Source organism: Mus caroli, chromosome 12, assembly GCF_900094665.2.
Source record: "Mus caroli chromosome 12, CAROLI_EIJ_v1.1, whole genome shotgun sequence".
Classification (NCBI taxonomy): domain Eukaryota; kingdom Metazoa; phylum Chordata; class Mammalia; order Rodentia; family Muridae; genus Mus; species Mus caroli.
Window position 1 is genome coordinate 80,448,595 of NC_034581.1, and position 11,984 is coordinate 80,460,578.

At 47.4% G+C, this 11,984-nt stretch overlaps 2 protein-coding genes across 17 annotated transcripts in view; one reads left to right on the top strand and one right to left on the bottom strand.

Moving 5' to 3' along the window:
* Positions 1 to 5,124, top strand: part of Ttll5 (tubulin tyrosine ligase like 5) — a 225,771-nt gene extending 220,647 nt beyond the window's left edge. For all 16 annotated transcript variants that reach the window (XM_029484763.1, XM_029484762.1, XM_021178935.2 and 13 more), the window contains one exon: positions 4,507 to 5,124. Coding sequence is in view for 2 of the 16 variants with exons in the window: in XM_021178942.2 (XP_021034601.1) it covers positions 4,507 to 4,529 (23 nt within the window). In the remaining 14 variants the exon portion in view is untranslated. The remainder of the gene's footprint in view (positions 1 to 4,506) is intronic.
* A 2,926-nt stretch (positions 5,125 to 8,050) lies between these two features.
* Positions 8,051 to 11,984, bottom strand: part of Tgfb3 (transforming growth factor beta 3) — a 21,704-nt gene continuing 17,770 nt past the window's right edge. The window contains exons 6-7 of the mRNA XM_021178965.1: positions 10,219 to 10,372; positions 8,051 to 9,251 (exon numbers count right to left, since the gene is read on the bottom strand). Coding sequence (XP_021034624.1) covers positions 9,093 to 9,251; positions 10,219 to 10,372 — 313 coding nt within the window. The 3' untranslated portion in view covers positions 8,051 to 9,092. The remainder of the gene's footprint in view (positions 9,252 to 10,218; positions 10,373 to 11,984) is intronic.

Below are 11,984 nucleotides of genomic sequence, written 5' to 3' on the forward strand. Positions count from 1 at the left end.
TCTCCAGGGAGTGCTGGCCTAACAGTAAGAGAACACTCAGGGTCACAACCATCAACTGCTCCCCAGCCCCAGTAGAGACAATGGAATAGAAAGAGAAGATTGCCAGGGTCTGCTGTTACCTGAGCTCAGGGTAGAAGGAAGGAGCTGCTCCCTCAGGCTGTCCCCTGACCTCCACATGACCATGATATGAACATGCACAAAAGTAAATGTGAAGAAATGTTTCAGTCAGATTGAAGGCCAGTTCTGCTTGTCCCTTGCCACCACAGAATGGCTGGAAGAGAGTCAGAACTCTTTATAAGATAATTATTCTTACGGTGGTTATTCTACAATTTTTTTGTTGAGATAGGGTTTCATTGTGCAACCCTGGCTAGCCTGAAACTCACTAGGCTCCACCAGCCTCTGGCTCCCAAGTCCTGAAATTAAAGGCGTGCACCACCACACCCAGCCACAAATCTAAATTTGTATAGATGGACAGAAATAATCAGATATACTTAGGTAGATTGTGCTTCAAAACTGACATCACAGAATTAGAACCCAAGAAGTTTAATTTAGATCAGCTATGCAATTTTTAAATTTTCATAAAAGGGTAGATATTAAATATCCTTATGCTAAAAAAAAGGGGTGCCCCATATGTAAAATAGACTTCCCTCTGGATATCACTGTCACACATGTAAAGTGGCCTTCCCTCTGGATATTACTGTCTACGTGCAGGGACAGGAAGAACTGTTCCACCTAGCCACATTGGAAAGTCATCCAGAGACACATTTCTGTTTCATGATATTTTATTGGTAGATTTACCTGGTGGTTCTATTAAGAAAAAGGAACCACAATAAGAAAACTATAATAAGAAAAACAGGTTAGTAAAAATCAAATATGTTTTCAAAAATGATGTGCATTTTTCCTAGAAAAAGAGTTAGCCTGGTGAAGTGGTGCACATCTGTAATACTGACAAGGGAATGTTAGAACAGAATCACGAGTTCAAGGCCAGCCTGGGCAAAAACTTCATCTCAAGTAAAAAGGCTTATTGTATAAAAACAATAACAATAGTTCCTTAAAATAGCCTTATACTAAAAACTATTCACACATTTGAAGTCGAACATCTTGGAGCTCTTGTTGGTGTTGACATCTATGGCTTAGACCAAGCACTTTCATTGCTCATTCACAATTAAAAGGGTTCTGGGAGGGTTTGAAGTTAAAGCCAGCTCCCAGCCAGCGCTGGTCCTGGTAACCCATGCCGCACAACTGCCTTCCCATTACCCTGTGCTGACTTAGCTCTGATCAACCCCTCGCAGCTGTGTCACCCAGGGAAAGGTTTTGTGAAATGGATCTGATGTTCTTGTGTGCCTGTGTTGTTCATTCCTAAGGGCTGGAACAGTGCCCGGCAAGGTGAGGGGCAGAGCGTGGCCCTCGCCCCAGCTGTGCCTTTCTGCCAGTGTCACTCAGGCTATAAATAAGGGGATTAGGCCATTTCCCTTCTCATCAAACTAGAAAGATGCCAGAGGACACTACCAGGCAGCACCGACCAGTTGGAAAGGCTTTAGGGACTGACCTAAGAGATAAAGATCTTTTTATTTATATGAATAAATGCAAAACAAAATTTAAAACCCAACACCCAATAACATGAGCATGGTGGTGGTTTATGCCTGTAATCCCATCGCTTGGGAAGCACAGGAATGTAAGGTCATCCTCAGCTTGGGCTGAGGACAAGTTCAAATCCAGCATGGGATACTTAATATATTTTTTAGCTAGGCATGGTGTACCAAGCCTTTAATCCTAGCACTTGGGACCAGAGGCAGGTAGATCTCTGTGAGCTGCAGTATAGGCAGGGCTACATAATAGAAAAGCCCTGTCTTAAAAACAAACAAACAAACAACATTTTCCTTGCTTCAAACGTTATCAAACCTTGAGAGACTAAAAATAACAAATCTGTCAGGCTGTGGTGGCGCACACTTTTAATCCTACACTTGAGAGGCAAAGGCAGGTGGATCTCTTAAGTTCAAGGCCAGTCTGATCTATAGAATAAGTTATAGGGCAGCCAGAGCTACACAGAGAAACCCTGTCCTGAATACAAAGCAAATAATAATAATAATAATAATAATAAAAATTAGAAACTCATTCAATTTTAAGTTTCTGGTTGAGGTTTTGGCCTTGCCTCATGGCCCAGAAGTGATAATCCTGCCTTTCCTGAGCACCTAAAGCCTGTGAGTTGTGTGAGCTCCTAGGAAATGGGTGTCTTTCCCCTTGAGACAGCTGCTGAGCTGCCCGTGGGAGCCCGAGTCTAGATGTATGGATTGGCACTTAGCACCCCAGTGTCTGGCTGTTGCACAAACCTACTTTGCAGCATTAGTCGGCGGTTTCTTACACCTGCTATTGATTGTCTTCCATATTTCCCAACAGTAAGCTATCCACCAAGCAACTCCCGTGAAAACATTTAATTGACACAAGTGCTCAGGATGGAATGAGAGTGTACAAGACATGGCCTCTGTACTTCCAAGAGTGTAGGGGAAGGTGCATGGTGGGTTGTTCCAGAAGTCGCAGCAGTCCATGGGGGAGTCCAGACCTAGACCAGAAACAGAAGCACATGGGCTTGTTTCCCAGAGCTGCTGTCCAGGCTCTGTACCTCCTGGAGGGTAAGAACCCAAGCCTGCTCCTGCCGTAGCAGTGCTCTCTGTCTGGAGAGACCGCATAGCACTCACTCACGTGGCAAATCTCGGGGGCAAGAAGAGTGCCCTTCTCTGTGGCCATAAACATGCAAATAGAGAGGCAAGCTTAAGAAAATCTGGGTTTGTGCTGCTGCAGTTCTCAGTAATTTCCATAGGTGAAACTCTAAGAAATGTGATGTCATAGTTTAAAATACTAGAACAGTCCCATAAGCAAAAGTGGACAAAACAGCCAGTTCTAGATCTGCAAAGACTGATACTAAAGTCACATGATGCAAAATGAACGCTTGCATGGCCAGGGAAATTGGAGGGAATAAGAAATGAGTTATAAGCCATAGATCAGAACTGTGGCACACAAACTTCCACATTCTGTTCGAAAAGATGACTGAGGTAGGATGGCCGAATGGCACATTAGACCCAGAGGTGTGTTTAAAGAAATTATGTGGAGTGCAGAACATGGGGTGGGGAGATGGACGGCCAGCCGTGAGGGCCTAACAGATCTATAAGTGGAATTAAGGAAAGAAAACGTGGGAAACGGATCCTTTTGAGATGATGATGATGCAGATGCTGGGCTTCAAGAGAGAACAGGACTCTTGTCTCAAAAGCAAGAGCCAAGGAGGAAGTCACCTGACATTGACCTTCACCATGAGCATCTGAACACACATTCACACAGGAAAGCACACACACTTGAGAGGAATGAAAACCACATTCTACATGCCTTGAGAATCAAGCAAACAAGAGGAAGATAATCATAAAGACCTTTCTGCCAATCTTGTCGTTCACTCACTCATTCATTCATTCATTCATTTTTCAGTGCCAGGGATCAACCTCAAGTTTCCCACCACTCATCTCGGGCAGCTTACCACCATAGAACCCCAGCTCTAGGGGAGTCTGATGTCCCGTTTTTGGAATAGGAGCTATCAGGAACCTTTAAGCAGATGCTGGGGCCAGGCTAGTTCCCAAAGCAGCCAACTCCCACCGGTGGAACTGCTGTGCATCCAGGGGAAGCTGGGCTTGTGCTCATACACCTCCCCCACAAACATAATCAGTAATTTTTAAAAAACAACTTTTCCTTAAACCTATTTTAAATTGTAAGCAGTTGAGGAAAGGATAGATTCAGAGCAGGGCAACTGGGCAAGGCCTGGGAGTGTCCTGCTGGCTCCTTAGCGAGTACTTTCCCAAAGCTGGAAAGTGAGGAGCAGGCACCAGGAGCATGCAGTGGGGACGGGTCAGATCTCAAAGGCACATATGGGACTTTTTTACCTCACAGTTTAAAAATGCTGACACTGACCCTGAAAAGATGGACACTTTTAGTCTCTTCAACTTCAATAAACAAGAAGAGGGAGTGTGAATGTTAAAGCTTGTTTATTTTGGATGGAGGAGTCTTAACTGTTGTTGCCAAGGCTGCCTTTGAATGCATAGGCTGACGCAATCTTCCTGCCTCAGCTTCCCGTGTACCTGGGACTACCGAAGGGCACCACTGGGCATAATGAGGGGCTGCTGCTTCTGGGCATGGCAGCTTTGTCTGTGCTGCCAGCTGCTCAGGAGACTGCAGCAGCCTGATGACTTGAGCCTTGGATATCAGGGTCAGCCTGGGCAGCTCCGTAAGACCCAGTCTCTTTACAGAGTAGTCAAGTAAACAAGAGTAAATGGTTTTTAATCCCCAGCAAAAGGAACTAAAGTCACCCATAAAGCAGCAGCAACAGGACACAGATGTTTTAGGATGGATTGGAGCAGAAGTTAAAATTAGTTTGTGCTCTGGGTGAGCTTCCTTGGTTAGGGACAGCCCTTGTTAGTTGTCAGAGAGTTGCCCTCTAGTCACTAACTGCTTGACGCTCTTTTCCAGACCCTGCTCACACTGACAGATGAACCAGAGACTCCAAGGGAAGAAGAACCTGCTGTGCGCTCCTGGGAGCTTGATGGAGGCTAAGCCTCCACGGTGCTGTGAGGGGTCCATAGTATTTTTTTGCTGCCTCTGAGTCCCCAAGGCCTTTAAGCAGAAGTGACAGTAGATGCTTGCCATCAGCCAGCCCAGACTTTTACCAGGACAACAGGGAACAGACCCTGTGGGTTTGGATGAGACTTGGCAGTGGGGACTGTCACCTGATGCGTGTCCCCAGCAGAACCCCTTTCAGAGTGTGCCTTTCCCTGCCCTCCCCCTACCCTGCTAGGTCCCTCTGTCTCTCCTCCTGCTGCTCACAGATGGTATAAAAGAGGCTCTTTGGCTGTTTGCATCTGGCTTTTGCTGCTTTTCCAGATTGAAATATTAAGTTTATTTTATTTTGTACAAGCTTCAGATCCCAACATCAACCACCAAACTTGCTCTCCCTTTCCCCGAGAGTATGGGGGGCGGGGAGCCAACAGCACCGGCTCCCCAGAGTGGGAGGCAAGTAGGCGGCTGCCATGGTCCAGGCGCCATTTGGAATTACTGACTTCTAAGATTAATAAAGTAATTCAACTTTTCTTTCCTGTTTTTTTTTTTTCTATTCACTAATTTTCCGCCAGTCAATATCCTTTCCCAGGGCTCAAATGAACCAACTTTTCATCTTGTTTGATATTTCGTTGTTGGACAGTTTTTCAGTTTTCATTTTAGAATAGGAGCTATCAAAAAGCTTTAAACAGATACTGGGGCCAGGCTAGTTCCCAAAGCAACCAACTCCCACACGTGGAACTGCTATGCTTCCCCACTCCCTAAGTGTCCTCCAGCAGACCTAGTCATTGTATTCCTCAGGGGCAGGGACAGGGGTGGTGTGAATGTGCCCAGGTCCCCCAGCCTCTCCATACAGTTCCTCTGGGTGAATGCTGCACACAGATGGGGCCTGTATGGTGGCCCATGCCTGTCATCCCAGCATGAGGAAGGCAGGGGAATTGCCATGAGCTAAACACCAGGCTGGGCTATGCTATGTAGTAAGTTCAGAACCAGCCTGGAAGACAATCTCTGAGAATTTGTCTCAATAAACTGAAGAAGAGAAGACGGAGGAAGATGAGGACAGAAAGGGGGACTTTGCTGTCTTTTTAGTGCATGGATTGGATTCAGGCACAGTAGACAATGAGGACTCTCAAGAGCAGGAGAAAGGTGTCCCATGTAGCCCTGGGACCATCTTAACTGCCCACTGGTTTGAGTTGGATAGGAGACAGATTCTGATTCCTGCAAAGCCCCCTTCTGATTTATAGAGTTGGAGAAAAGGTTCTAGGATTTCACACACAAATCTCAAAAAAAAAAAAAAAAAAAGGAATAGAGGCCATGAACTTAGGAAGAGAACTTTCAGAACAGCTATGTTGCTTGGACTAGCCCTAGGCACCCAGTCAGAATGAATCCTCACGCTCCATCCTTCCTGCCTCCAAGGGCCAAAGCCAGATTGCCTTGCCATACATAATGCTTCCAAGGCATTCTTTCTGGTTCTGGGCTTGGCTGTAAACCAAATAGACCATCCTAGCCTTCCTCCTCCTAGAGAGGTGTCATTTCCAGTCTTACTGCTCACCTCGAAACAAGTGTGTGCTTCTGAAGACATGGCGCGAGCACTTGTGAGCACCCCTGGGAAGGGAGAGCCAGGTACCAGACCTTCCCGTATGTTCATACCTGCCTCTTGGCATGAGTCGTGTCTGGCATGAAAACATTTGAAATTGCCATGTGGTCATTGAGAAGCACATCTAAGCTGCCTTGGTTCAAACTTTGTAGCAGGACTCTAGGAGGCAGGCCAAAAGGGACAGAAATATTATTTCCCACATCCTATTGATGCTAGAAAGGACCGGTGTCTGATGCAATGCACTGTTTCCCCAAAGGTAATTTATGCAGGCAGCCTGGGCCCTGCCCCAGTGGAAAGCATGCCTCTAGGGTTGTGGCCTAAAATTAAATGTTATTTCTGTTTGTTTTAGATTTCTTTTGTGTGTGTGTTGTCTGCATGTAACTCTGTGTGACATGTGTGTGCCTGGTGCCCGTGGAAGCCAGAAGAGGGAAGAGGACATCAAATTCTCTGGAGCATGAGCTACAGATGGGAGAGTGTTGGGAATCAAATCCTGGTCCCCAAGAGCAGCCAGTCCTCTGCTCTGAGCCATTTTTTAAGCCCAGATAGTACATTTCTAGTGGACACAAGAACTAATCCTCAGGCCTACTTATCTTTGAGGATAATGGTCACAATTAATAGACTGTAATACTTGGGCCAGGTGTAGATGGCCGCAGCCAACCTACAGCTGATATGCCAGCATGTTGCTCCCTCCACCACACATGCGTGTGAATACACGTGTACACACACATATACCAGAGCACTTCCACAGCCAGGATTTCAATCCAGGGACATGGCCCACTGGATAAATTGGTTGGCCATGGACAGAGAACAGAGGCAGTCTTGGTGACCAAGCTCAGGAGTTCAGTCTTGAAGTAAGAACACACACTCACATGCACACACTCACACAGAGGTGTGTGCACATACATCCCTCAACCCACAGACTTGAGCTTCGGTCAGAGAGCAGTACCGGTACCTCCGTGGATTTGCTGGAGGCTGATGGCTTTCAAGAGCTTGCTAAGACCCTAGGATTCCTTGCTCCAATGGTTCCCAGAAGATGCTACCAAAGATGAATGCTGAGCCACAGTGGAAGTCCACATTGCCCTGGATCTCTTGCCTCTAGAGAGGCCCACCATCTGGCTCCAATAATAGAATTTGCCTCATTTGGGGTCATTTGCCACAGGTGGCTTCTTTATTGCTCAACGTGATTTGGAGGCAGAGGTGAGATTTCCAAAATGGGTGGTTTCAATTGAAACTTCAGTGGCAGATGTCTACATGCAAGCCTGTGCACTTTACAGTTGTCCAGAGATTGGATAACTGTTCTGTCTGTCTCTCTGTGTGTGTGTGTGTGTGTGTGTGTGTGTGTGTGTGTGTGTGTGTGTGAGCGAGCAACACACCTCCCCATGAAAACACACATGGAGGCTAAAGGTGCCTCCTTCTCCCTCTTATTTCTTGAGGCAGGATCTCTCATTGGACCTGGAACTTGTGACCTGAGCTAGACTGACTGGCCAGAGAGCCTCCAAGATTCACCCGTCTCCTCCACTTCCCCCCTCTCCAGGACTGAGATACCACATGGGCACTGCTGTGCCTCCATTTCATATGGGTGCCAGGGAGCTAAACTCACAGACACTTAACCCACTGAACCATCTCTTCCCAGCCACAAGATCCATATAAATGTTCACACAGCTAAGCCATTGCCTCTGTGTTTGAGAATTATACACCCTGCAGGAGGGAAGTGTGCCCGGACAATGGTGCAGTTTTCTCAGTGAGCCAGCTCAGTGTACTCATCCCAAACAATGATGGAGAGAGGCTCTGCCTGAATTCCAGCTATCTCTGGTGAGTAGATGCCAGTGTGCCGTGGAAGGAATATCTCTGGAGTCCAACATGCACCTTAAAGTGAGGTCTTTACTGTTTTAGAAGAACCTTCCAGGAGATGAAGTCATCCATGATTCCCCAAAAATATTTATTTATACAAAGATTCTGAGAGTAATATTTGTATTTATCTTTATACTTCAGTCTGTGCATCTGGGGCCAAGTCATCATGTCAGACATGGGAGGCTCCCCGGATACTTGGCATGTAGCACCTGCTTCCAGGAACACCCCAGGAGCACGGGGTCTAGGGTAGGAGGGAAATGGCGCCCCAGGCTATGTGGACTCAGAATCCGGAGAGTGCACCCTGACCCGGAAGGTGTCTAGCCAAATATCCAAGGAGAAATGCAGCCAAGAAGGAAGGCAGAAGGAGGGGCCCCCAGGGACTACATGAGAGAACCAATTCTGACCTCTGCCTTTTGAGCCCAGCATCTCTAAGGGACCGGACCTGAGATAGCTAGTTGCTGGCCCAGAAACTAATTACATGATCTGTGATGACTCATGATGCTGATGGAGGTGAAAAGACAGTTTGCAGAAAGAACGGATTGTCCTTAGTTCCAGGCAGTGCATGATATGATTCCAGGGGACTTTGGCTTGGTAAACTGAAGAAAAATGCTTGGCCGCCTCTAACGACATCCCAATTCCCTAGAGCAGATGTACTGCAGTGAGCAAAGCTGACCTCAGATCTGAAATGCCTCCCAGTCTGGCCTTCACCTGACTGACCACTCTACCCTTCATCTTTTGTAGGGTAGCCCAAGGCCCATTGCCACTCACAATGTCCACTCGCTATCCGTTCTCTACCCCACCACCTCTGCCTGCACCACAGAAATTCCATGTTCTCAACAGTGTGCCTTCCCCTAACCAACCCACACTTTCTTTACCACAGTGATTCTCAAAGCTAGCAGAAAGAAATGTTCCAGAAGGAAGCCTCCCTCTCGGCCTTTCACCGGGAGCCAGGGCTTCTGGGCTCCAGGCCTCTAAGGGTGAGGTCTGTCGCTTTGGTTTTCCAAGGAGCAGCAGTCTGTGGTGGCAGTTTTCCCTCCTCTGTGGCAGGCTGGCCTCAGCTGCACTTACACGACTTCACCACCATGTTGGACAACTGCTCCACCTTGGGGGTTCTGCCCACATAGTACAAGATGGTCAGGGGCTCCAGGTCCTGGGGTACGCAGCAAGGCGAGGCAGACGCCTCTGGGTTCAGGGTGTTGTATAGTCCAAGCACCTGTGGGGTGGAGTCACACATTTAGCAGGAAAAAGCCAAGCCTTGAGCCTATGACCCAGAAACCATGCAAGTTGTGGGGGGCTACCCTAAGCAGGCAGAGTGGCTACGGAGATCTGTTTAAAAGGGATTGTGGGAACTGTTTGGATAAGAGATGAGCTGTAGTCATCCAGTCTGGCAGAAGGCATAACCCATGGACTGACTGCATTATGTTCCTAACTGAAGCACCTGAAGGGGCAGTTGATTTGCAATTGATAGAAACTCCTCCAAAAGGTCTTCCTGTCTCTAAGTTTCCACATTGGTGGGTAATGTTCACACTCAGCACTGCCTTGGCACATTTAGTAATTGTAAGAACGTGTATGCCCCAGACGGGATATAGCAGTGATGTGCTGACTGGAACTGGCTCACAGCCTACCGCCCTACTCAGCATTCCCCACCCCCCAAGAACCCCAGGAAGGCAGGCTGCGGACCCTCCGCCCTTTCTATCGCTATTCTTTCCTCCATGTGTTTTGCTGTCTTAACGGAGATAGAAACTTCTCTGGGCCCCACATCTCACCAACCAGGTGCATACATCTGTGACACAGAGTGACATGTGACAGCTGAATAACTTTCATAGTACAGAAGCTTTAGACAAATAAAAAGGATGCTTGAAACTACGGTGGGAACTCTGCATGTGTGTGCACATGACTGTGCGTGTTCAGGTAAGTGTGTTTGCTAGAGACTGAATCCAGAGCATTGCACACACTAAGCATACGTTTTACCCATGTGCTAGCCCCCGTGGTAGGGATTTAAATTGCAGAGTGCAGCTGAGTAGCACTGGACCAGCCTGCCAAGATCAGAACGTTGTTACAGGGATTTTTCTCATCCAAGATTACCATTCATTCAACATTCAATCCTTCATTCACTCACACTGGCAAGTAGTCCGGCCAGGGGAGCCCCAGTATCCAAAGAGCATGCGCCTAGCTCATACCGTGCTGTGGGTTGTATCTGCGCTGCGGAGGTATGGGCAAGGGCCTGAGCAGAAGTTGGCATAGTAACCCTTAGGTTCATGGACCCATTTCCAGCCTAGATCCTGCCGGAAGTCAATATAGAGGGGGCGTACACAGCAGTTCTCCTCCAGGTTGCTATGAAGAAAACATATATAGGAAATCAACAAAAAGGGAGCATGCTGATAAAAGAAGTCTCATATGTGTCTTCCTGTCTCCCATTAAGGCACTTCTGCCATTGTAAGAGGCCATCATGGGAGGTAGCTCTTAGTCCATTGAATCCCAGGTTTAAATGCATTTAGTTACAGCCATGACTCCCAGGTAAGCTGGGTGGGCCTAGCAAGCCCCTCCAATCCTGTCATCCACAGAAATCATTTGGCAGCCCCTTCTCATCCTGTGGCCATAGACCCTTGACTTCAACAGGTCTCTAAAGACACCAGGGACTCACAAAGGCAGCTACTGGGCAGAATCTTCTTGTAGGTTTTAAGACTGAACCATGTCGTTTTCAACTCTGTCTTCTTTGACTTCTCCCATTCCAGGGATACTTATTTTCTGGGCCATCCTTGAAGGCTGGGGCAGTCATGTGACTTGACTAATGGCCAGTCAGAACTAGAGAGGTTGGCAGAGAGTAGGACGAGCTCTGGCAACGACACTTGATTCTTTAGAAACGTAACAGCTGGAAGAGGAAGGCTGTTGGCCTCTTTTTCTCTTAAGCATGGACAAATTACCTGGAGTTTTAGAAACCCCCATGACCACAAGCAAGAAGAGCCCATGCAGGAAGTAATCCAGTTGAGATCAGAACCCCCATCTCTTCAAGGGCAAAAGCAAACAGCCAGACCAACCTTAAGTCTGCCACAAGAAACCCCCTAGGGCTGAAGTCACTGTTGTCCACAGCCAAGAGCATTCACCCTGATTGACAAATGGACACACAGAATGGACATACTTGTCAGCCTTGGAACAGGTGGTGGCAACCACACCACCTCTTCCATTCCTTCTGTTTCCTGAGCTAGCCATTTCTAACCATACATTTAGTTGTCCCAACCAAACTCCATAGGCATCTTCTCTGGCCAACTGACCCTTTCTGCTCCTCTCCCTGGAAGTGCCCCCCACCCTCACCCAATCCTTACATAGCCAAACTTCACCCATCCTTTTAAAGGAAGGCTTCAAGGAGTGTTCAAACCCTAGCCTTTCCTGTGTCCTTGGATGTATTCCCAGCTCCTAGTCTGCAGAACATCCTTCAGACCCCCCTCCCAATGTCATTTTCCTCCAGTTGTTCCTTCCCACATCTATGAGAAGTGCAGCTGTTCATGAAGAGAAGCAGCCTCTGACTTATTCTGAAGTCATTGGTGATTTCTCTAGCCCGAGAGCTCCCCTATGGATGGAGACTGTCCTGTCTTCCCCATCCAGTAGCACCCTGCAGCCCTGCATATCTGTGATGGATCCTGTTAATTGTCAGCTTGAAAGAATCCACAGTCGCCTGTGAGAAGGGCCTCTGGGCGTGCCCTATGGGGGATTATCTTGGTTACAAAAATTGAAGTGGGAAGACCCGCCCACATGAGAAGAACTGTTCCCTAGGCCGGAGAATGTGAGTCAGAGTTAAACACTAACATGAATTCTTTCTTCTTCTTCTTCTTCTTCTTCTTCTTCTTCTTCTTCTTCTTCTTCTTCTTCTTCTTCTTCTTCTTCTCCTTCTCCTTCTCCTCCTCCTCCTCTTCCTCCTTTCTCCTTTCTCCTTTTTTCTTTTCTTCTT